Source organism: Nipponia nippon, unplaced genomic scaffold, assembly GCF_047370975.1.
Source record: "Nipponia nippon isolate SJK-2023a ecotype South Korea unplaced genomic scaffold, ASM4737097v1 scaffold_36, whole genome shotgun sequence".
Lineage (NCBI taxonomy): Eukaryota > Metazoa > Chordata > Aves > Pelecaniformes > Threskiornithidae > Nipponia > Nipponia nippon.
This window is the reverse complement of record NW_028262354.1, coordinates 715,985-740,030: the sequence shown is the minus strand read 5'-3', so window position 1 is coordinate 740,030 and position 24,046 is coordinate 715,985. Positions and strand designations below refer to the sequence as shown.

General features: G+C 71.8%; 5 protein-coding genes across 5 annotated transcripts; 1 reads left to right on the top strand and 4 right to left on the bottom strand.

Moving 5' to 3' along the window:
* Positions 1-715: 715 nt before the first annotated feature.
* Positions 716-9,368, bottom strand: SEMA6C (semaphorin 6C). The gene is made up of 17 exons (XM_087772032.1): positions 9,033-9,368; positions 8,835-8,949; positions 7,969-8,026; positions 7,832-7,888; positions 6,958-7,059; positions 6,591-6,681; positions 6,396-6,518; positions 6,026-6,114; positions 5,331-5,548; positions 4,886-5,017; positions 4,645-4,800; positions 3,919-4,155; positions 3,429-3,566; positions 2,772-2,849; positions 2,597-2,652; positions 2,354-2,395; positions 716-1,952 (listed from the first exon to the last, which is right to left on the bottom strand). The coding sequence occupies exons 1-17, from the start codon at positions 9,148-9,150 to the stop codon at positions 1,162-1,164; spliced, it is 2,601 nt and encodes an 866-aa protein (XP_087628158.1). The 5' UTR covers positions 9,151-9,368; the 3' UTR covers positions 716-1,161.
* Positions 9,369-11,073: 1,705 nt separating this feature from the next.
* On the bottom strand, positions 11,074-12,751 carry LYSMD1 (LysM domain containing 1). Its single transcript, XM_087772019.1, has 3 exons — positions 12,469-12,751; positions 11,736-12,007; positions 11,074-11,620 (listed from the first exon to the last, which is right to left on the bottom strand). The coding sequence occupies exons 1-3, from the start codon at positions 12,619-12,621 to the stop codon at positions 11,476-11,478; spliced, it is 570 nt and encodes a 189-aa protein (XP_087628145.1). The 5' UTR covers positions 12,622-12,751; the 3' UTR covers positions 11,074-11,475.
* A 297-nt stretch (positions 12,752-13,048) lies between these two features.
* Positions 13,049-15,052, top strand: SCNM1 (sodium channel modifier 1). Its single transcript, XM_087772183.1, has 8 exons — positions 13,049-13,192; positions 13,678-13,748; positions 13,832-13,920; positions 13,995-14,092; positions 14,169-14,263; positions 14,392-14,537; positions 14,650-14,782; positions 14,866-15,052. The coding sequence occupies exons 1-8, from the start codon at positions 13,142-13,144 to the stop codon at positions 14,963-14,965; spliced, it is 783 nt and encodes a 260-aa protein (XP_087628309.1). The 5' UTR covers positions 13,049-13,141; the 3' UTR covers positions 14,966-15,052.
* Positions 15,053-16,037: 985 nt separating this feature from the next.
* Positions 16,038-20,762, bottom strand: TMOD4 (tropomodulin 4). Its single transcript, XM_087772182.1, has 10 exons — positions 20,606-20,762; positions 19,788-19,931; positions 19,545-19,701; positions 18,882-19,004; positions 17,805-17,894; positions 17,491-17,621; positions 16,810-16,917; positions 16,453-16,596; positions 16,220-16,364; positions 16,038-16,136 (listed from the first exon to the last, which is right to left on the bottom strand). The coding sequence occupies exons 2-10, from the start codon at positions 19,908-19,910 to the stop codon at positions 16,114-16,116; spliced, it is 1,044 nt and encodes a 347-aa protein (XP_087628308.1). The 5' UTR covers positions 19,911-19,931; positions 20,606-20,762; the 3' UTR covers positions 16,038-16,113.
* A 456-nt stretch (positions 20,763-21,218) lies between these two features.
* VPS72 (vacuolar protein sorting 72 homolog) lies at positions 21,219-23,550 on the bottom strand. Its single transcript, XM_087772181.1, has 6 exons — positions 23,363-23,550; positions 22,845-22,997; positions 22,574-22,685; positions 22,275-22,454; positions 22,019-22,160; positions 21,219-21,764 (listed from the first exon to the last, which is right to left on the bottom strand). The coding sequence occupies exons 1-6, from the start codon at positions 23,477-23,479 to the stop codon at positions 21,371-21,373; spliced, it is 1,098 nt and encodes a 365-aa protein (XP_087628307.1). The 5' UTR covers positions 23,480-23,550; the 3' UTR covers positions 21,219-21,370.
* Between the last annotated feature and the right edge of the window lie 496 nt (positions 23,551-24,046).

Genomic DNA, 24,046 nt, shown 5'->3' with positions numbered 1-24,046 from the left:
TCCCTTTCCCTCTCATTCGCAGCAACCAGCTCTAACCGCGTTCCGTTATCCTAACTCGGAAGCAGGGCGTTGTAAATCCGGTGGGGATGAGCGGAGGAGGTCACGGAAACGCGACTCAATCCTCTCCAGACGAGCCCGACGGCGAGTAGCGGACCCCGGGAGTCAGGCCGAGCGTGGCCCGGGTCCCCGGGACCTCGGCCGGGGCCTCCCCTCCCCGTGCCCCCCGCCCGCGGGGCGCTTCCCGCGCCCAAGCTGATTACTCCTCTCCTCTCGCCTCTGTCCGGCCGTTGCCCCCGTGCCAGGCGCGGCGCCGGGTGTTTACCGCAGCGTGAATTCCCGTTGCGTGGCGGCAGGTCCCGTGCGGCCCCCGTTGGCGCTGGGGCGAGGAACCAGGCGCTTGGGCCCCCTTTTTGCCGAGGGTGAATGTTCGCAAATGCGGCAATTTCAACGTTTACCCTTCTTTTCTTTGTACTCTTTCTTAACGACCTGCCCCGGCCTCCGGCGGCAGCCGCGTCCCCCAAGCCAGCGCCTTGCCAGCGTCCCCTGCGCTACCGTCTCTGCAGGGACACCCCGCTGTCCCCAAGCTGGGCTCGGGGGTCTGGTGGCACCGTCCCCCCCCTTGTCCCACCCCACTCTCGTCCCCCCTCACCCCGGACAGAGCCAGGCGGGCACCGGCGCGAGAGCGACCACGTGTTTAATTGCCGCGGCCGGCGCGGGGCCCTGGTCCTACACGGTAGGACGAACCCAGCTCTGGCGCAGAGAGCCACCGTGTCCCACGCCCTTCCTGGCGTCCCCCGGTGGGGCTGCGGCCAGCGGCGGCTCCGGTGACCCCCAAAGCAGCGAATAAATTAGAAAGGAGCAAAAAAATAAAAAAAAAAAGCCCTGGGAGATGGGGACGTGAGGACCCCGACGCTCCGGGCTGGGACACGGGGACCCTCGTCACCCGGGCTGGGAGACGGGGTGGCTGGGGGCCCCGGGGACCCCTGTCACCCCAGTGGGGGCAACCTGGGGACACCGGGACCCTCACGGCTCAGGGCATGGAGCCAGGGAAGCGGGGGCCCTGCCACCCCAGGCAGGAGGCTGGGGGGCCCCCGCCAGCCACAGCAGGGGCGTCCCTCGGGGGCCGGGGATCACACCGTCCCCATGTCCCCGGCGGGGGGCTCAGGGCCGCCCGGGGGCCGCGGGCACCAGCAGGGGCTTGGGCAGCACGGGGGGCTTCATGGAGAGGGAGCGCTCCAGGGCGGGGGGCCGGGGCCCCCAGGGCGGCCCCCCCGGGGCCCCCAGCGAGTGCATGCGGGCGAGCCCCCGGGCCAGGCCCGGCGGCCGCGCGGGCGTCCCCCCCAGCGAGTGTCTCTGTGCCAAGGGCCGGCGGGGCGGCGGGGGGCTGTCGGGGGGCACGTCCAGCCGGCGGGGCGCCCCGTCGCGGGGGGCCGGGGGCAGGCTGGGGAGCGGGGCGCCCGGCTGCACCCGGTTGGTGAAGGAGCCGGCGCCCGGGGGGGTCACCGGCCACCCCGAGCCCCCCGCCCCGTGCAGCCGCTGCAGCAGCTCCTCCAGGGTGGCCTTGGGCGGGGGTCCCGGGCCGGGGGGCTCCGGGCACCCTGGGGTGCCGAGGTGGGTGGCCTGGCCGCGCCGGGGCTCCGCTGCCCGCTCCCAGGGCGTCTTCGGGGGCGGCTGCGGGGTGGCCTCGGGGGTGGGCAGCTCGGGGGGATCCCGCCGGCCCCCGGCCCCTCCCTGGGGCGGCAGCGGGGGGTAGAGGCGGGGGGCGGGCGGCGGGGCCGGCGGCCGCGGGGCGGCGGGGGGCTCTGGGGGTCCCTTGGGGACAGCGGGGCGGCGGCAGCAGGCCACCAGCAGCCCGGCGCCCAGGGCACCCATGGCGAAGGCGCCCAGCACGCAGCCCACCAGCACCGGCACCGGCACCGTCGCCGCGGCCCCCGGCCCAGCCTGACGCACCCCTGCGGGAGCACCCGTCAGCCCGCCACGTGCCCGGGGGCCCGACCCCCGCCCCGGGGTCCCTCCTGCTCCCTGGGGTCCCCCCACCCCGGGTCCTTCTGTCCCTGGGGTCCCTCCTGGTGCCCGGGGTCCCTCTCCCATCCCCGGGGTCCCTCCTGCTCCCTGGGGTCCCTCTGGGGTCCCTGGGGTTCCCCCACCCCGGGTCCTTCTCCTGTCCCTGGGGTCCCTCCCTGGTCCTTGGGTCCCTCTCTCCTGTCCCTGGGGTCGCTCCTGTCCCTGGGGTCCCCCCACCCCGGGATCCCTCTCCCATCCCAGGGGTCCCTGGGTCCCTCCCGTGTTCCTCCCTGGTCCCCAGGGTCCCTCCCAGCGGGTGTCCGGGGGGGACAGACGGGGTGTCACTGACCGTGGGCCAAGTCCCTGTCACCGTCCCCCGCAGCCGGTGCGTCTGTGAGAGCAGAGTGGGGTCAGGCCAGGCCACCCGCGTCCCCCCGATGTCCTCCACATCCTCCGGTGTCACCCACGCATCCCCGGGCCCCCAGTGTCACCCTGGTGCCACCTGCATCCCCCCGGGACCTCAAGTCCCCAGAAGTTCCCGTGGTGGCCCTCTATGTCCCCGAATATTCCCGTGTCCCCATGGCACCTTCACCTTGGCAGGTCCCAGTGATCCCGGCGGATCCCTCCACGTCCTGCTCGAAGCCGCTCCTGGGGCACACGGGGGGGACGTCACCCGCCGTCCCCAGCGTCCCCACCCCGCGAGGAAGGGACCCAGGAGCTCAGGGCGGTGGGGGTCCCCAGGGAAGGCCACGGCGGGGGCCACTCACGGGAGGTCCCCGGAGAAGGGGACGCAGCCCCCAGCGGGCAGCCAGACGCAGTAGGGGTCGCGGGCGGCCAGGCAGCTCCTGCGCAGGGGCACCCAGGCGGCCGGGTGCTGGAGCCGCCCCGCGCCCTCGCACGCCCTCGCACGCCCACGGCCCTCGCACGTCTCCGTGCCCTTGCACGCCCTCGTGCCCCCATGCACGCCCCATGCCTGCATGTTCCCTTGTGCCCTTGCACACCCTCGTGCCCGTGCACCCTCCCATGCCTGCATGTGCCCCTGTGCCCTTGCACACCCTCATGCCCATGTACGCTCCCGTGCCCTTGCACCCTCCCGTGCCCTTGCACGCTCCCGTGCCCTTGCACACCCTCATGCCCATGTACGCTCCCATGCCCATGCACCCTCCCGTGCCCTTGCATGCTCCCGTGCCCTTGCACACCCTCATGCCCATGTACGCTCCCGTGCCCTTGCACCCTCCTGTGCCCTTGCACGCTCCCGTGCCCTTGCACACCCTCATGCCCATATACGCTCCCATGCCCGTGCACCCTCCCGTGCCCTTACACGCTCCTGTGCCCTTGCACACTCCCGTGCCCTTGCACACCCTTGTGCCTGCGCACACTCCCATGCTCTCGCGCACCCTCGCGCACCCCGTCGCCCTGCTCACCTGCGGCAGGCGCCGTGCCGGGCGCAGCGGCTCAGGGGCAGACGCACCAGGCACCCGGCGAAGGCGACGTAGAGCTCCCGGCTCGGTGGGTGCAGCTCCAGCCCCAGCACCCGGCTGGTGCCCCGCGGCCCCCGGCACCTGCACCCCCGTAGCACCCACCGTGACTGCACCCCGCCCCAGCACCCACAGCCTCACGGCACCCAGCAGCACCCCACGGTGCCTGCCAGCACCCCGCAGCTCCATCAGCACCCTGCAGCCCCATGGCACCCACAGCACCTGCATGACCCCAAAGCACCCATCAGCACCCTACGGTACCTGCAGGACCCCATGGCACCCACGTGGCCCCCCCCAGCACCCATACAGCACCCACACCACCGCTGCACCCACCAATGCCCTCTGCCTCGTAGCACCCATCAGCACCCATGGCCCCCATGAGCCCCCCAGCACCACCAGCACCCCCAGCCCCGGGCACCCAGAGCCTGGCACTCACCGCCCGGGGTCGTAGAGGCTGATCTCCTCCAGCAGCAGCGTCTCGGAGCCGGCATCCCCGGTGTCACCAGGCTCCCGGCTGTCACCGGGCGCTGGGGTGCCACCAGGGTGCCGGGTGGCCCCGGGGCGCCGCGTGGCCGCCAGGACCTTCAGCACCCGCCCGTCCTCGGCACCCAGGAAGAGCACGGTCTGGTTCCCCCATGGCCCCGCGCCCGCATCCACCGCCAGCTGCGTCAGCCTGCACCCAGCGCACCCTCGCACAAGGCTCTGCAGCTCTCGCACGCCCTCACACCGGGCTCTTGCACACTCGTGCACCAGGGCCTCACACTGGATTGCACTGGGGCCTTGCACGCCCTTGAACGGGACCCTTGCATATGCTTGCAACGGGGCCTTGCGCACTGTTGCGCACCCTTGCACTGGGGCCCTTGCACCCGGGTCTTACGCACCCACGCACGGTCTTGCACCAGGGATTTGCACATCTTTGCACCAGGGCTTTGCCCTTGCGCTGGGGCTTCGCGCACCCTCGTGTGGCCTTGCACGTCCCCCGCGCCAGGGCTCGTGCACCCGTGCTCAGGAGCCTCGTGCGAGGACCCTCCCCACCCCGCAGCACCCACAGGACCAGCTGCACCCTCGCTCCCTGCACGCCCACGGCCTCCTCGCACGAGCCACCCCCTGTCCCCACGGCCACCCTGTCCCCGAGGCCACCCGTCCCCCCGCCGGGGCGCACCTGGTGCCGGTGCGGGTGAAGAGGGGCCGCCCGCCGGCGGGAGCCACGGCGCCGTGCAGCAGCGGGTGCTCCTTGGCGAAGGCCAGCGTCTCGTCGGGGAAGTCCCCGGAGGTGACGATGCCGGCGGCCGGTCCCATCCCGGCGCAGCAGCCCGGCCTGCGGCACAGCCGGCGTGGGGACCCAGGCGTCCGGGCGGCCGCCGCAGCCGGGGGGACCCAGGCGTCCGGGCGCGGGGGGGTACCTGGGTCGGGGCACCCTGTCCTCGGGCACCGGGGTCCAGGTGCCAGCAGCACCACGGGGCTCGGCGAAGGGTCCCTCGAACGCCCGCTCCACGTCCGCCAGGTAGAAGGCGCAGACGGCGGAGCCGGGGATGCTGCGGCAGTGGCAGGGGGTGGCACCGGCGCTGGGGACACCCCTGTCCCCTCCTGGGGCTGCCAGCTCGGCCTTGGTTTGCCCAGGGCCCCTCCGTGTCCCCGTGTCCTGTCCCGCCGTGTCCCCATGTCCCCCTGTGAGTCCGTCCCTGTGCCCCCATCTCCCGTGTCCCCACGTCCCCATCTCCCGCGTCCCCACGTCCCTGCCCGCGTCCCACCACACCACGCTCCCCTGTCCTGTGTGCCTACAGCCCCACGTCCCCTTGGCCACCCACGTCCCCCCGTCACCATGTCCCCATGCCCCCGCCGCCGTGCCTGTTGGGCTGGGTGCCGAAGAGGGCGAGGACAGCGGGGCGCCCGTGCAGGGCCCGCGGGGGCGTCACCGCCTCCAGGACGTCAAAGTAGAAGACGGCGTCCCCGGGGACGGCACACTGCAGCCGCACCTTCAGGAAGGACGTCCAGCGCCGCTCCAGCACCCGCGGGGAGCCCCCCCGGTCGTTGCGGCACACCCGCGCCACCCGTGCCACCACCACCTGCGCCGGCACCCGTGGGCATCAGCACCCAGGGACCCGCGGCCATTGGCACACGGGCACCCATGGGTGGCAGCACATGGGCACCCATCGGCGTCAGCACCCAGGGACCCGCAGGTGTCAGCACCCTGGGACCAGTGGGCATCAGTACCTGGGCACCCATGGGTATCAGCACCCAGGGACCCCCAAGCATCAGCACCCACGGGTGTCGGCGCTGTCACCCGGGCGGCCAGGGACATTGGCACCTCAGGCTGGCACCCATGGGCACCTGCACATGGGGTGAGCACCCAGGGGCACCCACGGGCATCAGCCACCACGGGCCGGCACCCAGGAGCACCCGCAAGCAGCAGCACCCTGGGGGGCACCAGCACCCGGCCGGACGCCCCGGTGAGGGGCACGGGGGTCTCCCCTGCCTTGATGCCAGGGGGACGGGCACCCAGGTGCCCCCGTGCCACCACGGCCCCGCGCCCCCGTGCCCACCTTGCCCAGGGCGCTGAGCTCCACCGCAACCTCCCTGAAGAAGAAGTAGACGTAGGGGCCGTAGGGCAGCGCCTGGACGAAGTGGGGCTCTGGGGGGGCAGGGGGCCATCAGCCCCCCCCCGTGCTGCCCCCCCACCCCTCCCTGGCCCCACAGCCCTGGGCCCCCCCATCCCAGCCCCCGTGTCCCCCACAGCCCCTGCCCCTCTACCCAGCCCCACAGCCCCTGTACACCCGTAGCCCCCCACACCCATACCCCCCTACACCCGTACCCCCTACCCCAGCCCCACAGCCCCTGTACACCCACACCCCCATACACCCGTACCCCTACCCCAGCCCCCCCGACACCCGTACCCCCCACGCAGTGGGGTACCCTGCAGCCAGCGGGAGCTGTACTTGAGGGTGCGCAGCGGGGGACGGCCGGGGCTGAGGCTGCGGTAGATCACCGCGTCGCTCGCCTGGAAGTCAGCCACCGTGGCCGAGTACAGGCTGCCGTCTGTGGGGGGGACACCAGCGTCAGCCCTGTCCCCGCCCCGGGGACCCCGTCCCCCCTCCATCCAGCACCCACCGACGAAGAGGGCGACGATGCTCTGCTTGGCGTCGAAGGGGCACCGGGCCTGGCCGCTCACCTCCTCGCCCTCCTGCGCCAGGCTGCTCACCTGGGGGGGCCAAGGCGCTGAGACCCCCCGCGCTCATCACACCCCCCGGCCCCGGCACAGCGACGCTGAGGACCCCCGCGCTCGTCGCACCTCCGAGCACTGCCCCGCTGTGCTCCCCAGCCGGGGCTGAGACCCCCCGCGCTCATCGCACCCCTGCTCCCCCGTGGGGGCTGAGACCCCCGCACTCATCGCACCCCCGCTGCCCCGCGGGGGCTGAGACCCCCGCACTCATCGCACCCCTGCTGCCCCGCGGGGGCTGAGCCCCCGGCTCCCCACCTGGTAGGTGCGGCAGAGGGGGCTGAAGGCGTTGGTGCCGCAGGCCAGGAGGGTGCCGGCGTCGCGGGGCACCAGCACCCGGATGTAGTTGTGGCACTCGTCCTGCGCAGGGGTGGCCATGGGGACACGGGGGGACACGGGGGGACACGGGGGGACCCGGCGTCACCACCTTCCCCCTCCCTGAGCCCCTGCTTTGCCCCCATCCCCTGCACCCCCACGTACACCTGTACCCCCTACCACCTACCCCTGCACCCTCCTACCCTGCACCCCCATGCCAGGTACCCCCCCCGTACTCCCCACGTACACCGGTACCCTCATAAATCCGTATCTCCTTACCCCCGTACCCCGTACCCCCGTACCATGCTCTCCCACACCCCCACATGCTGTACCCCCACACCCTGTACCCCCCCACATACACCTGTACCCCCATAAACCTGTATCTCTGTACCCCTGTAGCAGGTACCCCCTACCCTGTACCCCCACACCCCTGTGCCTCCGCACCTCATCTACCCATACCCCTGTACCCCCAGCACCCCGTACCCCCACCCCGTGCCTCCGTACCCCCAGCCCCCTGTACCCCCGTACCCCCAGCACCCCGTACCCCCACCCTGTGCCCCCGTACCCCCAGCCCCCTGTACCCCCGTACCCCCAGCACCCCGTACCCCCACCCTGTGCCCCCGTACCCCCAGCACCCTGTACCCCCATACCCCCAGCACCCCGTACCCCCACCCTGTGCCCCCGTACCCCCAGCACCTTGTACCCCCGTACCCCCAGCACCCCATACCCCCACCCTGTGCCCCCGTACCCCCAGCACCCTGTACCCCCATACCCCCAGCACCCCGTACCCCCACCCCATGCCCCCGTACCCCCGTACCTGCAGCCGGCCCCGCATGGCACAGTTCTCCCTGTCCCGCGTCTCCCAGGTGAGGTGCTGCGGGCGAGAAGGGGGTGGGCAGGGGACCCCCGCCCCGGCCCCCCCGCATCCCCGGGGGCGCTGGCCCCGTCCCTTACCCGCTGGGGGTACAGCGTCCCCTCCTCCTGCCCCAGGTCGAAGGCGTAGATGTGGTCCCTGGGGGGAGGGCGTGAGCGTGCGAGGGGCACGGGGGCGTGCGAGGGGCACGGGGGCACACGCCCCGCGCAAGGGACTGCGGGGACATTGGGTGCCACGGGAGGGAACGCGGGGGCACAAGCGCGCACGAGCGTGCGGGAGCAGGCGCTGGCAGGCACGAGCGTGCACAGGGAGGGCAACCGGGCTCCAGCACGCAGAAGTGGGCACAAGCACACGCAAGTGTGCCCAAGCGTGCACAAGCATGGACAAGCACACACAGGTTTGCACAAGTGTGTGCAAGCTTGCAGAAGCATGCAAGCCTCGGAGAAGCACACGCAAGTGTGAACAAGCATGCACAAGCTTGCACAAGCACAGACAAGCATGACACACATGCACAAGTGTGCACAAGCTTGCACAAGCATGGATGAGCATTGACAAGCAGGTACAAGGCCGCATAAGCTTGCACAAGCACAGACAAGCATGCACAAGCTTGCACAAGCATGTAGAGCGGGGACAAGCTTGCACAAGCACAGACAAGCATGTACAAGCATGCACAAGCGTGCACAAGCACGGACAAGCTTGCACAAGCACGGATAAGCATGCGCAAGCATGCACAAGCACACATGAGCTTGCACGAGCACAGATAAGCGTGCACAAGCGTGCACAAGCACACACGCGTTTGCACGAGCACAGATAAGCATGCGCAAGCGTGCACAAGCACACAGGAGCTTGCACGAGCACAAAGCGTGTACAAGCCTGCAGAGCACAGCTGAGCGAGCACGAGCGTGCCCAAGCGCACCGGCGCGTGCCCAAGCGCGGCGACGCTCACCGGGCGGCGACGAAGAGGGTGCCGTTGAGGCGCAGCATGTGCTGGAAGTCGAGGCCGAGCTGGGCCGTGCCGTTGTCCCCGCGAAGGCTGCCGAAGCGGGGGTAGGCGGCGGTGGCTGCGGCGACGCGGGGGACGCGGTGACACGGGGGACGCGGTGACACCCCGCCGGCCCCCCGACCGCGGCCGCCCCCCGCTCACCGGCCAGCCCCACGGTGCTGCGGGCCACCAGGTCCCGCGGGAAGGACTGCGCCGTCCGCGCCGCGGCGAGGAGGAGGAGGAGGAGGAGGAGGAGGAAGGGCGCTGGGGCCCCCCGCATCCTGGCGGGCGCCCGGAGGGGACGCGGGGCTGAGGGTGGCCCCCCCGGGCTGCGGGGGCTGGGCTCAGCGGGGAAACTGAGGCACGGGGGGCGTGGGGACAGCGGGGACGGGCACCCCGAGCGCGGGACGGTGCTCCCAGTGCCCCCTCCCAGTGTCCCCAGTGCCCCCTCCCAGTGGTCCCAGTGCTCCCATCCCAGCGTCCCTGTACTCCCATCCCAGTGTCCCCAGTACCGGCTCCCAGTGTCCCCAGTACCCCCTCCCAGTGCCCTCAGTGCCCCCTCCCAGTGGTCCCAGTGCTCCCATCCCAGCGTCCCTGTACCCCCATCCCAGTGACCCCAGTGCCCTCCTCCCAGTGTCCCCAGTGCCCCCATTTCATTGTCCCCAGTGCCTTCTCCCAGTGTCCCCACTGCCCTCCTCCCAGTGGTCCCAGTACCCTCCTCCCGGTGCTCCCAGTGCTGCCATCCCAGTGTCCCTGTACCCCCATCCCAGTGTGCCCAGCGCCTCCTCCCAGTGGCCCCTCCCAGCGTCCCTGTACGCTCATCCCAGTGCCCCCAGTGCCTCCTCCCAGTGCCCCCTCCCGGTGTCTCCAGTGCCCCCTCCCAGTGGTCCCAGTGCTCCCATCCCAGCGTCCCTGTACCCTCATCCCAGTGTCCCCAGTGCCCCTGCTCCAGTGTGCCCGTCCCAACGTCCCCAGTACCCGCACCCCAGTGCTCCCAGTGCCCCGGGAACTGCTGCCAGCGGCGCCGGGACACCGCGGCTGTGCGCACACCCGCACCCACCGACACCCACCCGCACCCACTCACAGCCCCCCCGCCGCAACAACACCCCCCCGCACACCCAGCCCCGCGCAACACCCGCACAGCGCCCCGAAACACCCCGCCAGCACCCCCACAGCACCCCACTCCAACACCCCGCCACAGCACCCCGCCGACACCGCACGACACCCCAACACAACACCCCACCCGACGCCCTCACAACACCCCAAAACCGCGCCGCCCCAACACCTCACCCACCCCCCTACAACACCCCCCGCCCCGGCAGCCCCCAACACCCCAGCTACACCCTCCAACACCCCAACTACACCCCCAACACCCCAGCTACACCCCCAGAACACACGTGTGTGCGTGTTCCCCCCCCGCCCCTCCGCCCCCCCCAGCCCCTCCGCGCTCGGTACCGGCTCCGCTTCCCGAACGGCCCCGAACGGTCCCGAACGGCCCCGAGCGGCCCCGAGCGGCTCCGCCCCGGAACGGGCCGGGACCGGCCGGCGGCCGGAGCGGGGCCGGGGGCGGGACCGGGGACCCCCGTGGGACCCCCCCACCCGCGACACCGCCCCCGCCCGGGGCCGCCCTATAGATAGGCGTTAATCCCCGCTAATGAGCTGATCCTCATTAGCCGCTGAGGGCGGGGGGGGGGGGGGGGTGTCTGTGTGTGTGTGCGTGGTTTGCACACGCGTGGGAGCGGCGCACAGCCCTGCGGTAACTGGGAGCTACTGGGAGCGCTGGGCTCCCCCCCCCTCCCCCGCCAGGTGCCACTCAGGCTCCGGTCCCCAAGTGTCCCCAGCCTCCCCGGGGGTGGGACACACACACAGAGGGGACCCTGGGGACTTCCCAGGGGACCGGGTGGCCCTGGAGGGCACTGGGGGGACCCCCGGGGCTCGGGGGGGTCCCAAGGGTGCGGGCGGAGGGTGACACCTGGTGGCACCGCGTGGCGTGGCACCGAGCTCCCTGGTGGGGGGACACGGCGTCCCCAGGCGAGTGCCTGCGCCCCCGGGGACGTGACTGTGTCCTCAGAGCGCCGACCGCGTCCCTGAGGGGTGACAGCGTCCCCAGGGGGGTGTCTGTGTCCCCGGGGGGGTGACAGTGTCCCCAGGGAGTGCGTGACGGTGTCCCCGGGGGGGGGGGTGACAAACAGGCAGAGCCGAGTGACAGTGCTCCATTTTATTTACAGGCTCTCGGGGCGGGGGTGACCGTCCCCATCCCCGTGGGGGTCCAGGCACTGGCACGGGGGGGCGCGGGGTCCCACCCCCCGCAAGAGCAAAGACGTACAAATAAATACAACCAGAGGAAAAACATCGGCTGGTAAATCGTGTCCCAGTACCTCCCAGTACCTCCCAGCAGCCCTGCGAGAGGGCTGGCTCTGCACCCAGGCGTTGGGTGTCCCTGCAGCGGGACAGGCCCCTCGAAGGGGACAGGGAGGGGACACCGTGTGCCCCCCCAAAATCCCTGTGTCCCCTCCAGTATCCCCCGGCCGGGGCTGGGGGTGCCCCAGTGTCCCCGGCACCGCGGGGTGGGAGCCACGGCGGCACGTCCCCGGGGTCCCCGGTGTCACAGCGTGAAGATCTCGTCCTCGGCGTCACGGAGGGCGGCCGCCCGCGGGGTCCTGGTGAGGGGCCGGGGGCCCAGGCGGGGGCCCCAGGGGGCTGGCGGGGCCCTGGCATCGGGGCTCCGGGTGCCTTCGGCCTCGGCCGTGCTGCAGGGGACGCAGCGGGGTGGCACTGAGGGGTGGCCCTGCCACCCGCCCACCCCCCCTGCAGCCAAAAGCCCCCGTTTCGCCCCAAAAGGGGAGGTGGGACGGGCGCGCTCACCCTGTGCCGCCGGCGCGGAGCCGTTGTGCTGCCGCCGCCGCCTTGGAGCGCCCGATCTCGGCGTCGAGCTGCCGCAGGAAATCGGTAGCCGAGAGGTCGTGGCGGGCCGGGGCGGCCGGGGCATCCCCCGAGGGGACGGGCGCGTCCTCGTCCTCATCCTCATCCTCGGGGCAGGGTCCCCCCGGCTGCGCCGGCGCGGGGATGAGGAGGGTGGGCTTGAGGAAGATGGTGTCCGTGGTGTAGAGGCGGTTGGCGCGCTTGATCTGCTCCATCTGCCGGGGATGGGGACAGGGATGGGGACAGGGATGGGGACAGGATGGGATGGGGACAGGGATGGGATGAGGACGGGGATGGGGACAGGGGTAAGGACGGGATGGGATGGGATGGGGACGGGGACAGGGATGGGATGGGGATGGGGACAGGGATGGGGACAGGATGGGATGGGGACGGGGACAGGGATGGGATGGGGACAGGGATGGGGACAGGATGGGATGGGGACAGGGATGGGATGGGGATGGGGACAGGGTAAGGACGGGATGGGGACAGGGCCGGGGGACAGGAGAGGGACAGCGATGGGCGGGGGACAGCCACCGGGACAGTGTGGGTGAGGGAAGGGGCCGGGGCCCGGGGGGGCCGGGGTGGCCCCATGGGGACCGCGGCACCGGGGGTCCTGCCCCGCGCCGCCCCGGGCCGCTGGATGTCCCCGACCCCGGCAGCCCCCGCGGCCGCTCACCGTCACCCCGTAGCGCAGCGCCAGCCCCGGCAGCGTGTCCCCGGGCTCCAGGCGGTGCTCCCGGGCCGAGGCCCCCGCTCCCCCGCTCCCCGCCGCCATGGCGGGGCGGCCCCGCTCAGCCCCGGCCCCCGCCAGCACGGGCGGGGGGCTCATACGAACAGCCCCGGCCCGGGCGGGGGACCGGCCCAGGGCCCCGGCGCTGCGGCCGCCGCTCACGGGGGCGGGCTCGGCCCCGCCGCCGCCCCCGGGCGCCCCCGGGCCCCGGTGAGGCCGGAGACGCCAGGCCCGGCCCGGCCGCCCCGGCGGAGGCCTCTGGGACTTGTAGTCCGCGACGAGAGGGACGACTCCGCCGCCCCCTCGGGCAGTGACGCCGCCGCAACCCCCCCCCGCCCCCGGGGTCCTCCCCGGCCGCCCGGCCCCTGCCGCCCCCCGGCTCTGCCCCCGGGGGGGTCTCTGCCCCCCACCCCGCCAGGGATGGCGCCGCGGAACTACAACTCCCGTCAAGCCACGGGGCCGCGGCCGCCTGGGGGCACGGGGGCTCGCCCGCCCCGCCCCTCGCGCTCTCTGATTGGTCGCCGCTCCCGCGCGTGGCCTGCCGGGAAAAGCCGCCCGGAAGCTGAGCGCCGGGGGGTGGGCGGTTCCCATAGCAACCGCGGACGGCGCCGCGGCCGCCATGTCCTTCAAGCGGGAGGGGGACGACGCCGCTCAGCTGGGGGTGCTGCAGGTGGGTCCCGGCCCCCCAGGGCCCCCCCGGCCCTCCCCCGCCCCCCCGGGCCCCTCCCGGGCCCCCCTAACCCCGGCCGCGGGCCTCCCCGCGTACCCCCGGGCTCGCCCCCTTTGCCCTGGCCTGGCCCCCCCGGCCCTTCCCCGCTCCCCGAAGCTCCTCTGCCCCCCCGATTCCCCCTCACCCCTGCCCTGTGTTGGCCTTAGGGTTCCCCTCCCAGCGCCCCAAATACCCGCCTTGGCCCAGGCCACTCCTCGAAGTTGCCCCCGTCACCCGAAAGCCCCCTCCCCAGCCTTGACACCCCAGCTCCCCCCCTTTTCTCCCTCGGAGGGGGGTCCCCAGGGTGCCAGGGTCTCCTGGCCTAAGGGGGTCAGGGCTGGGGGCAAGGGCTGGTTCCCCGCGGGGCGAACTGGGGGCAGCCCCCCCTGCTCCGGCAGCAGGCGCGGGGGGACCAGCGCTCCCTGGGCTCCCTCGCTCTCTCCCAGAAAAGACGCGTCGCCGATCTCTTGGCCAACTACATCCCCGAGGACGAGGCGCTGCTGCTGAGGAGCGGGAGGTGAGCGAGACCCCCGAGGGCAGCCCCCCCCTCCGGCCGCTTGCGGGGTCCTGACGGCAGCTTTCCCCCCGCCCTCGGCACAGGTACGCCTGCACTGTGTGCGCCCACCGCCCCGTCTTCGACACGCTGGACGTGCTGACGGTCCACAGGGCTGGCAAGAAGCACACGAGCAGTAAGTGGGGGACAGGCAGGGGGGTGGGCTGCGCCCAGCGAGCACGGCCCCCCGTCCCCTTCGCTCTCTTCCAGGCCTGCAGCGCTTCTACGGCAAGAAGCGCTCGCTCCAGGACGCGGCCCAGAAGCAGCGGCACGAGGAGGAGGTGCGGGCAGAGGAAGCAGGCGCACAGGTTGGTGCGGATGCCCCTTCCTCGCCCCGCTGCACCCCCCGGCCAGGCCCCCCTGAGCTCTGTCCCCTCTCCCCAGGGCTCCCCGGCCCCTCTTCTGGCGCGGACGAGGAGGATCACCCGGAGCGCTCTGCTGAAAGCCGCTCCCTACAGCAGCTGCTGCCGGAGGACGGGGTAAGACCTTTGGTTTTGCTGCAGGAGGACGGGGGAAAGCTCTGGGCTGCCCGGGAGGGACCAGCAGTGCCGTGGCCTCACCGCCCTCGGGCGTGTGTGCGATGAGGCCCTGACTCCTCCCGTTGCAGGGTGGAGGGAAGCAGCTCGCGAGCCGATGTGACCCAGACGGGGCCGAACACCGCCTTGACGCCTCCGGAGCCATCGCGGAAGGACGGAGAAGCCGTGGACGCCAGCCCTGCAGCCCTGCTGCCGGGGCATCGCGGCAGGCGAGCGGGTAAGAGCCGGCTGGCGGCTCTGGGGCTGCGCCGGCGGGGCGGGGCGCCTGGGCTCTCAGCCGGGCCTCTCCCGTTTCTGCGGGTCCCGCCAGCCCCTCTCTGCCCTCCCAGACACACCGAAGGCGGCTCCAGCCCGGATGCAGCGAGGCGGCAAAGGAAAAGGCTCATTGTCGGCCCTGAGCCAGCCCGAAGCCCTCAGCCCCGAGAGACGCCAGGCCCTGGAGCGATACCTGCAGCTGCGGAGGTGAGTCCTGGCCCCGCTGGCGCGGGAAGCCCCCTAACGAGCCACCTCTCACGCCCTCCATCTGTCTGTCTGTCCGTCCCCAGCGCTGGCTGGATTCAGGACCGCTCCGGCAAGTGGGTGAAGGATGAGAACGCCGAATTCGACTCCGACGAGGACGAGCCGCCCGCGCTGCTGCCGGCCTGAGGCCCCCTCTGCCCCAGCGGTCCCCTCGGGGACGGTGCCCCCCGGCTGTCCCCAGGCCCCGCCGTTAATAGAGGCAGCTGCAGAGGACGGAGGTGTCTGAGCCGTTGCGGCAGGTCCCGGGGAGGGCTGATATTGGGGGTCCCAGTGTTTTGCCACCCTGGGATGCTCAACCCGGGGCCTTTTCGGGGTGTCCCCACCCTGGCCAGAGCCCCACGAGCGCTGCCAACCTCGATGTGGGTTTCGGCCCGTCCCCGGCCCGTCCCCTCCTGTCCCTGGCCCAAGTCACGCTCATTTTCTTGCACGCTGGCAGCTGCCTGCGGGTCGTGGCCTTTCGGGGTGGTGGCGCCGGGTTCCCCCCCTCCTCCCCGGCCCCGGCAGCTGTCCCGGCGCTTTGGAAAGCGCCCGGCCAGGCCGCCCTCCCCCTGCCTCAGTTTCCCCCCCCACTTTTCCTGCCAGCCTTTGGGTGGCTGCAGGTGCTCCCATGTCGGGGGGGCACCCATGGGACTGTCGTTTACGGGGCTGTGCCCCGAGCCAGCATCTGCACCCTGGGGCAGCACCCACCACCCACCAAGGGTCTCCCTGGGCTCCGGGGCCAGATCCTGTCCCGGCGGGGCTCCCTGGCAGCGCTGCCCGGGGTGATGTTACCCCTGGGCACCGGGATTTACCCGCTCGCTCAGCTCGTGCCTATAAATAGGTGGCAGGACCTATAAATAGGCCCTGCATCCCCCCCACCCGCCTCACTGGGCTGCGGGTGCTGGCCTCCGTTTTGCCCTGGGTGCCCGGCTCCGTGCCACGGGGGCACCCGGCTGCCAGATGGGGGGTTGCCCTGCTCCCCCCACCCCTCCTGGTGCCGTAACCCAATCCCCCAGGCATAAATACCCCCACCCCGCTGCTCCCCGAGGGGATCCAGGCGTCCGGCTCGGCCCCCGCGGATTAACGGGGCGGCTAACGGGGCCTCGAGCCCCTGCCACCTCCCCAGCAGCGTTACCCTCCCTCGGCCCATCCCTACGATCCCCATCCCGGCCCCCGCGCGCAAATCCTGCCCCGGGACGTGTCCGAGCGGATCCCAAAGCCGCGTCTCTCCGTCGTCTTTATTTACAGCAGCCCCAGGGAGCAGGAGCCGGAGCTCGTTCGTGCCGGGGGGGCCGTTAGGTTTTCTTCTGCTTGCGACCTGGGGTAGGAGAAAGACGGCGGTGTCAGGGCCGGGCCTGCGCCCCGATTCCTGCCCCGGGAGGGGGCGCGGGGGACACTCACGGAGCTCATTGTTTTTGGTGATGGCGATGGCGGCGCGGGCGCGGGGGCCTTGCTGCGTGAAGTGGTAGCCGAAGCGCACGACGGAGGGGCACTGCTCCAGCATGGTGGCCATCTCCATCTCCACCGTGTCACCCAGCCGCTGGCACTGCGGGGCCAGGGTGAAACCAGGCAGGCCGGGAAGTTGGGGACACCCCTGTCCCCTCCCCGGGCCACCCCTGGGTGCCCATCCCTACCTGGTTGTCCACCTTGAGCTCGCTCAGAGTGGTGTTGTGGTACATGGCCTTGATGATGCTCATCATGCCGGCGCTGGTGATGAAGTTGGATTCGATGTTGAGGCTCTGCAGGGTCTTGTTCTCCATCAGCATCTCGGCCACGGCCTGCGTGTCACCTCAGGGTGTCACCTCAGGGTGTCACCCGGGGCTGGCACCCCCCTCTGGCACACCCTGGGCCACCGATGCCTTAGGTGATGGTGGAAAAGCCACCGTCCCCTGGGCTTGCTGGTGCCCAGGATGGAGCCGGGGGCAGGGGACCGCATCCCCTCCCTGTCTGGGGACGCGTGGGGACACGGGGGACACGGTGCCGGGACTCACGCTGGCCACGGGGTCGTTGCTGCGGGTGGCTACCAGGCTGAGCTTCTTGACGTGGGTGTTGGTTTTCATGGCCTCGCAGATGGCCTTCAGCGTGGAGATGGGAATGTCCTGCGGCAAGGGGTCCGGGGTGTCACCGAGGGGACGGGGACATCCCCATGGGGACGGGGGTGTCACCGAGGGGATGGGGACGTCCCTGAGGGGAAGTGGGTGCCATCAAGGGGCTGTAAGTGGCATCGAGGGGGTGTAGATGTCTCCAAGAGTATGGTGCCATCCCTGGGAGGGTGCTGATGTCACCCGAGGGATGTAAGTGGCACCAAGGGGACTTGGGATGGCACCAAGGGGACGTGGGATGGCACCAAGGGGACACAGATGCCCCTGGCTGAGGACCAGCACCTTGGGGTGCCCTGGAGCCACTCCAGGATGGGGAAAAGCACCCCAGGGATGCCCCAAGACGGGGACCAACCCCACGGGGACACCCCGGGACAGCGAGCAGCACCCTGGGACAGGGTGACCAGGCGTCGTGGGGACACCCCAGGGTGGGACCCATCACCCTGGCACCATCCCGGGCAGGGAGCAGCACCCAGGGACACCCTGGGGCCACCTTGGGATAGGGACCAGCCCCATGGGGACACCCCAGGACTGGGACTGGCACCCTGGGGACGCTGCCACCAGGTCCCTCACCTTGATGTTGTTGAGGTTGACGTCCTCCAGAGCCCCGTCGTTGGCCTGGATCTGCCGCAGCGTCTCCTCCACGTTGGTGGGATTCGGGGGCTCATCCGGCACCGGCTTGTACGTGTCGGGCTTCACCACACCTGCGGCACACGCGTGTGCACGGGGGGAGACGTGACTGCGCACGGGGGCACGGACACGCGGGGACGTGCGCGTTTGCACGCGTCTGTGGGGTCACCGTGGGGAATCCCCGAGGGGTTCTGGTCCCCGAGTCCCCCCCGAGCAGCCACGTGGGCCCCGCGTCCCCGTGTCCCCGGGGCACTCACTGTTGATGCCCTCCGTGTTGGTGATGGTCCCGCTGCAGATCGCGTCGTAGTACTGCTTGTTGCTCATCAGCGTGTACATGCCCAGGATGGCTGCGGGAGCGGGGTGGGGGTCAGCGGGGGCCCCGGGACCCCCCGCTCCCCTCCTGTCCCCCCGGGTGGCCGCCGCCCCCCAGCCCTGCGCGGGGGGGCCAGGGAAGCCGCAGGGAGCGGGTGGGCCGGGGGCCAGCGGTGAAAGCCGAGCGCGGGGCACGGTGCTGCTTTTAGCCGGGCCCTGGCGGGGACCCAGGGGGGCGGGGGGGCTCGGTACACGCCTGGCAGCAGCGAGCACGGGTGCGACACGAGGCCGAGGCAGGTTTGCAACACGTTGGCCCCGTGCAACGTTTCCCCCCGTGCAACAAACTGTCCTTGTGTAACACGCTATCACCGTGCAACGTGCTCCCTGCCGTGCGACGTGCTCCCCGCTGTGCGATGCTGCAGTGCGATGCTGCGGTGCCACAAGCTGCCCCCACGTGAAGCTGCTGTGGGACATGCTACCCCCGTGCGAGGCTGTGGTGCAACAGGGCGGCCTCGTGCAAGGCTGCGGTGTGAGGTGGCTGCCCCGTGCAAGGTTGTCGCGCAATGCAGCAGCCCCGCGCGAGGCTGCGCTGCGACGCGGCAGCCTTGTGTGAGGCCGTGGTGCAACGAGGCAGCCCCGGGTGAGGCTGCAGCAAATGCGGCAGCCCCGTGCAAGGTTGTGGTGTGACATGGCTGCCCCGTGCAGGGCTGCTGTGCAACGTGACAGCCCCATGCGAGGCTGCGGTGTGATGCGGTGGCCTTGTGCACGGTTGTCATGCCAAGTGGCAGCCTTGTGTGAGGCCGTGGTGCAACAAGGCAGCCCTGGGTGAGGCTGCGGCACGATGCAGCAGCCCCGTGCAAAGTTGTGGCGCAACATGGCAGCCCCGTGCGAGGTTGTGGCGCAACATGGCAGCCTCGTGCGAGGTTGCAGTGCAATGTGGCAGCCCCATGCAAAGTTGCGGTGCAATGCGGCAGCCCCGTGCAAGGCTGCGGTGCGACGTGGCAGCCCCGTGCGAGACCCACCGGCGATGTCGCACATCTCGGCCTCGGTGGCGTTGGCCAGCGCCTCCTCCAGCTCGGGCTCCAGCGTGATCTGCTCCTCCCGCGGGATCTCCCGCGTCGGGTTCTTGGGCACGAAGGGCTTCCCTGGGCGCGGGGACGCGGGTCACACCCTGCCTGGCCTCGCACCAGCCCGGTGGCACCGGACATGGTGGCCCAGGGAGGAGACTGGGGATGCGGCCGCTGCCGGAGGGTGACCTGGCCTAGGGGTGGCCGTGCCTGGGGGTGACGTTGCCGGGGGGTGGCATTGGCGGCAGGTGACAATCCGGGGGGGTTGGTGTGATTGTACTGGGGCGGGGGGTGACGTTGCTGGGGGTGGCTGTGCTGGGGGGGGGGACGTTGCCGGGGGTGGATGTGCTGGAGGTGGTATTGCCGCGGAGTGGCTGTGCCAGGGGTGGCGTGGCCAGAGGTGGCTGTACGGGGGGTGACATTGCAGGGGTGGCCATATGGGGGGTGACATTGCCAGGGGGTGGCCGTGCCCAGGGCTGGCGGGGACCCAGCTCGCCCAGGACACCCGAGCCGCTGGCGAGGACCGTTCTGCCGAGCTAAATATACCTGGTGCTGCGGGGCCCTGTCCCCCCTGCTCCCCCCCACGGTCCCCGCCATGTCCCCCCCGGGTCCCCGCACCTTTCTTCTCGCCGGTGAAGGGCACCAGGTCGTCCCGCTCGCCGGCCTCCAGCGCCTGCTTCTCCAGGTGCTGCAGCAGGGCCTCCCGGTCCAGCGGCCCCGTCGGGCTCTTCTGCGTCTGGTCCCGCTGCCGCAGCCCCGCCGGCAGCAGCACGTTCTGGGGACCCACCGCGTCACCCCTGGGGGACCCTGGTGCCCACGCGGCCCCCGTCCCGCTCGCCATCCCCCCGCACCGGGACCCACCTCGGGGTCCATCTCCAGCAGCTCCAGGTCCAGCTGCGCCAGCTCCTCGGCTGACAGCTCCCGCAGGATCTTGTCCTCGTCGATGTCCCGGTACTTCTCCAGCTCCTGCCGGTAGGACGTCATGGCGGGGGGCCGGGGGGCGGCCTGGGGGGAACGACGGGGGGCTGAGCGGCCGGCGGGAGGCTCCCCAGGGTGGGGGGGTGCCCCACACTGCGAGGGGACCCCCCACGCCACGGCCTGCGGGACCCCTCCGTGCCACGGGGTGGTACTGGGTTCCCAGTGGTTTGGGGGGGCGTGGGGCACCCCAGGGCGGGGGCCGGGCTGGTGTGGTTGGCGAGCTCCTGGGAAAACTGAGTCCCGGCTCCCGGGTGCTCCCCAGGGCCAGGACCCCACGTCCCTCCCAGCCTCCCCCGCTGCCTGGGGCCAGGGCCCGGCTCAGCACCCCAGCACCCCTGGGCCCCCCCCCAGCACCCCTCTGCCCCCCAGCACAGGTCCCCGCCTCCCGGGGGGGCAGCAGGGGTAAACGCTGAGGACCTGAGTCCCCCGACACCGAGGTCGGGTCCCCCCCGAGGAACCAGGTTGAGATTTCCCCCCCGACACCTGGGTCCCCAGGGCTGGGGGGGACACGCACGCACCCGGTGCCCCCAGCAGGGACCGGACACCCACGGGCGAGAGCCGGGGGGCTGCGGGGTGGGGATCCCTCGGAGCCGGGACCCCAGACAGACCCAGGGAGCCCAGAGCCTGTGTCCCCGGGCGTGACGTGCCCCACAACCACCCCGGGGACCCCCACCCTTGGGACCCCCACCCCAGGGCCCTACCTGGCTGCTGGCCGGGGCGGCGGAGCCTGCCTGGGTGCGAGCCCCGGTGCTGAGCCAAGGGCTCCGGCCGCGCAGGGCATGAGATCAGCATTTTATTCTGCGAGCCGGCGGCGGGGAGGGGCGAGATCACATATCCCCGGGCGTTATCGAGCCCTGCCAGCCCCGCGCCGGCTCCACCCCAGTGCCCCGGCACGGCGGGGGCACCCCGGGGGCGATGGGGGGCCCCTCGTGACCCGGTGGCTCCCTGTTACCCCTTGGGGTGCCCTGGCCACGGGGAGAGGCTGAACCTCGTGCCTGGGGCCCCTCAGAGACCCCCGAACCCCACTGTCACCCCCGGGGGGACGTTTCATGCCCCTTCACCCCCAGACCGTCTGGGTGACGTGGCTCCCACGTGCCCCCCAGCCCCCAAAATCGCATTTGGGGGGGTGCGCAGGGCCACCGTCATCAGGGCTCCCGTGGCAGCGCTGCACTGAGAGCAGCAGCCCTGGGGACAAACCGCTTGTTTATTGTAGGGTCTCTCAGAAACCAAGGGGTCGTACGCACCCTGTGTTTACTGTAGGGTCTCCTGGTGTTGCAGGCGCTGCACCTTGAATGGAAATGAGAGTTCGCACCCTTGTACGCAGGCTACTCCGATTTATTTCTTTTTTTTATAAAAAAAAAGGCAGGAAGGAGATAAATAGAGCAACGAACCGTCACCCACGGGAGTCGGAGCGAGGAGAGGCCGCGACCCGCAGCGGCCACGAGCCCCCCGCGGGCCCCGGGGGCTCAGGTCGTGGGGACGCTCTGCTTGATGATGATCTTCTGGCGGGTGGGACGGACGTTGGGGTCGGGGCCGGGGGGAGCGGCGGCCCCCAGGGCGGCGGAGGCGGCGGCGCTGGGCAGCCCGTGCGCCGTGATGTATTTCTTGTAGGCCTCCCGGATGATTTTGAAGGCGCGGATGTTGGAGTAGGGGATGTCAGTGATGGGGTCGCGGTAAACGGCCGGTTTGTGGGTGACGGGGCAGATCTCCCGCACCGGCAGCCGCGGCGGTTTTGCTTTGGGGAAGAAGCGCTCGAAGGTTTCGTCGTCGCTGAAGGAGATGAAGGTGCGGGAGCACTTCCCGGCGGAAGCCGGAGCCGGGGCTGGAGCTGCTTCGGCCTGCTGCGGGTCTTGGTCCAACCTGGAAGAGCCGCAATCAGCGCCCAGGAGACCCCCGGGGCGGGGGGAAACCCGGGGGAGCTCCCACGGCGGGCAGAGCTGCCCAATCTGCTCAGGCCACCCCCCAGGACTGGAGCGCGGGGCGTGGGGGGCTCCAAGGCGCTGCCCAAACCCGCTCCTCCCTCACCGCGATGGAACAGGGGCATCAGGAGTGGGAGCCAGGGTCCAGCTGGGGGAAAAACCCCCGGGGGCCACGTCACGGTGACCCCAACCTACCCCTCCACGTCCACGTTCTCCTCCTTGCCCGGCTCCGGGACGAGGGGCATGGTGACGGACCAGTACCGGATCACGGGCCCCACGCATTTCCGCTTCTTCTGGACCTGCTTCTTCTTGTCGGCTTCCAGGCGCTCGTAGTTCTCTGGGAAAGCAGGAACAAAGCGAGGGGGAGGCTCAGCGCCTCACCGACACCCTCACCCCCATCCCTGCGCCGTTTCGGGGGTGCCCGCGCCCCTCAGCATGGCGTCCGCCTTACCCAGGGAGCGGAGGTTGATCTCCTCCGTGATCTTGGCCTCCTCCAGCAGCTCCTCCTGCGTCAGAGGCCGGTCGTAGTTGGGGCCGCCCTTCTTGCGCTTGGACTGGACCTGCCGCTCCTGGATGCGCAGGAAGGTTTGGCGCGTGTGCTCCGTCGTCGACTGCCGCATGTGCTTCCGACCTGCGGCGGGAGGACGGGGCTGAGCCGCGGGCACCGGCCGGCCCGGCGCACCGGGGGCTCTCCCGGCGGGGGGCCCGTTTCCAGCCCGTCCCGTCCCGTCCTGTCCCGCGCACACTCACTGTCTCCCACGTCATCCTGGAGCTCCAAGGGGACGGATTTCACCTCTCGGGGCTTCTGGGAGCTGCCGCTGGGGATCTCCGTCTTCTTGGGGCGAAGGCTCTTGAGGGGCTCCTACGGGATGGGGCAGAGGATGTGAGGAGGGAGGAAAACTCCCCCCGGCCACGGCTTCGGCCTCGTTCAGACCTCGGCTTTTCCTAACGGGGAGCGCGTCCCCTGCCCGCGGCGCTGGGAAGGGGCCCCCGGCGCCCCCGGCCCGCTCCCCGCCCGCACCCGGTAGGCTTTGGTGACGACGCGGCGGCGGCGCTTGGGCTCGCTCTCGTCCTGGTCGCTGGCGGGTTCCTCGCCCTCGTCGATGTCGAAGTCCGAGTCCACCTCGTCGTCGCTGTCCGACTGATCGCCGCGGTACTCGTCATCGCCCGACTCCTGCGGGGACAGCGGGGCCGCGTCACCCCCACGGCCGCGGGGGCCTCCACCGGCTCCAAAGGACACCCCCTGTCCCCGCTGCTCCGCCCCCGGCCCCTCCTGCCGCCCCGCAGCCCCCTCCCGGGCCGCCCCCGGGGCCAAACCCCCGGGCCACCCATCCACCCCCCCCCGGGACCCCCATACATCCCCCCCCAGGGCTCCCCCAGGACCCCCAGAACCCCTCTCCCGGGGCTCCCCCCCGCCCCGGGGCTCCCCCGCCCCGGAGCCCCTCACAGCACCGGGAGACCCCGTTCGCCCTGGTGCCCCCGCGCCCCCCCCCCCCGCCCCGGTCCCCCAGCTCCAGGGCTCCCCCGCCGGGCCCGCACCTCGGTGAAGCCGCCGTAGGTGGTCTGATAGAACTCATCCTCCTCCTCGGCTTCCAGCAGCCCCGACAGCCGGTTACCGGCCGTGCGCCGCGGGGCGCGACCCTCCGCCAGGCTCATCGCGCCGCCGCCGCGATCGGCGCTCCGCTGCGCATCCTGCCCGGCCCGCCGCTGCGCCGCCAGGCAGGGCAGAGCGAGCGCCGAGCGGCCGATGGCGGCGGGCGCCCCCTGGCGGGCCGGAGGGGGCTCCGCTGCGGGGTACGGGGGGGGCGGGGCAAACCGGGGCTGCGTCACCGCGGGGCTCTCAGCCACGCGTGACGCCACAGAGGAGCGGGGTCGGCTAGGCACCTGCGTGACGTCACGAGAGCACCTCCCCCCCCCATGCCTATCCGTCCGCCCCCGGGCCTTTCCCCCCTCGGTACGGCCACGTCGCTCCCCCCGTGGGAGGGATTCTGGAAAGTGACGTCACCGCGTGACGTCACGGCACCCACTGCCGGCTTTGTGTTGGTGGCGCCTGGCCCGTCACGTGATCCAGGGCGGCCCGCGCGGCCGCGGCCCGTGCCTCTGTTCGCGCATGCGTCCCCAGGGTTCCCCCCCCCCCGCCCCGAGTGGTCGCGGCCGCCCGCGTCTCCCCCCTTCCGCGCCCGCATGGTGCGGTTCCGAGGGGCGTGGCCTAGCGGGGAGGGG

Bases quoted from the DNA above. Each gene is read 5' to 3' on its own strand.
- SCNM1 (XM_087772183.1), top strand. From the start codon at position 13,142: ATGTCCTTCAAGCGGGAGGGGGACGACGCCGCTCAGCTGGGGGTGCTG. The intron at 13,749-13,831 runs GTGAGCGAGACC...CCCTCGGCACAG, and splicing joins CTGCTGCTGAGGAGCGGGAG to GTACGCCTGCACTGTGTGCG. The intron at 14,538-14,649 runs GTAAGAGCCGGC...CTGCCCTCCCAG, and splicing joins GCATCGCGGCAGGCGAGCGG to ACACACCGAAGGCGGCTCCA.
- SEMA6C (XM_087772032.1), bottom strand. From the start codon at position 9,150: ATGCGGGGGGCCCCAGCGCCCTTCCTCCTCCTCCTCCTCCTCCTCCTC. The intron at 6,115-6,395 runs GTACCCCACTGC...CTGCCCCCCCAG, and splicing joins CAGCTCCCGCTGGCTGCAGG to AGCCCCACTTCGTCCAGGCG. The intron at 4,801-4,885 runs GTACCCCCCCGC...GCTGTGCCGCAG, and splicing joins GACAGGGTGCCCCGACCCAG to GCCGGGCTGCTGCGCCGGGA.
- LYSMD1 (XM_087772019.1), bottom strand. From the start codon at position 12,621: ATGAGCCCCCCGCCCGTGCTGGCGGGGGCCGGGGCTGAGCGGGGCCGC. The intron at 12,008-12,468 runs GTGAGCGGCCGC...CATCCCCGGCAG, and splicing joins CGCTGCGCTACGGGGTGACG to ATGGAGCAGATCAAGCGCGC. The intron at 11,621-11,735 runs GTGAGCGCGCCC...CGTCCCCTGCAG, and splicing joins CTCCGCGCCGGCGGCACAGG to CACGGCCGAGGCCGAAGGCA.
- TMOD4 (XM_087772182.1), bottom strand. From the start codon at position 19,910: ATGACGTCCTACCGGCAGGAGCTGGAGAAGTACCGGGACATCGACGAG. The intron at 17,622-17,804 runs GTGAGTGCCCCG...CGTGTGCCGCAG, and splicing joins CAACACGGAGGGCATCAACA to GTGTGGTGAAGCCCGACACG. The intron at 16,137-16,219 runs GTGAGTGTCCCC...CTCCTACCCCAG, and splicing joins CACCAAAAACAATGAGCTCC to GTCGCAAGCAGAAGAAAACC.
- VPS72 (XM_087772181.1), bottom strand. From the start codon at position 23,479: ATGAGCCTGGCGGAGGGTCGCGCCCCGCGGCGCACGGCCGGTAACCGG. The intron at 22,686-22,844 runs GTGCGGGCGGGG...CCCATCCCGTAG, and splicing joins TCGTCACCAAAGCCTACCGG to GAGCCCCTCAAGAGCCTTCG. The intron at 21,765-22,018 runs GTAGGTTGGGGT...CGGCTCTTCCAG, and splicing joins GAGAACGTGGACGTGGAGGG to GTTGGACCAAGACCCGCAGC.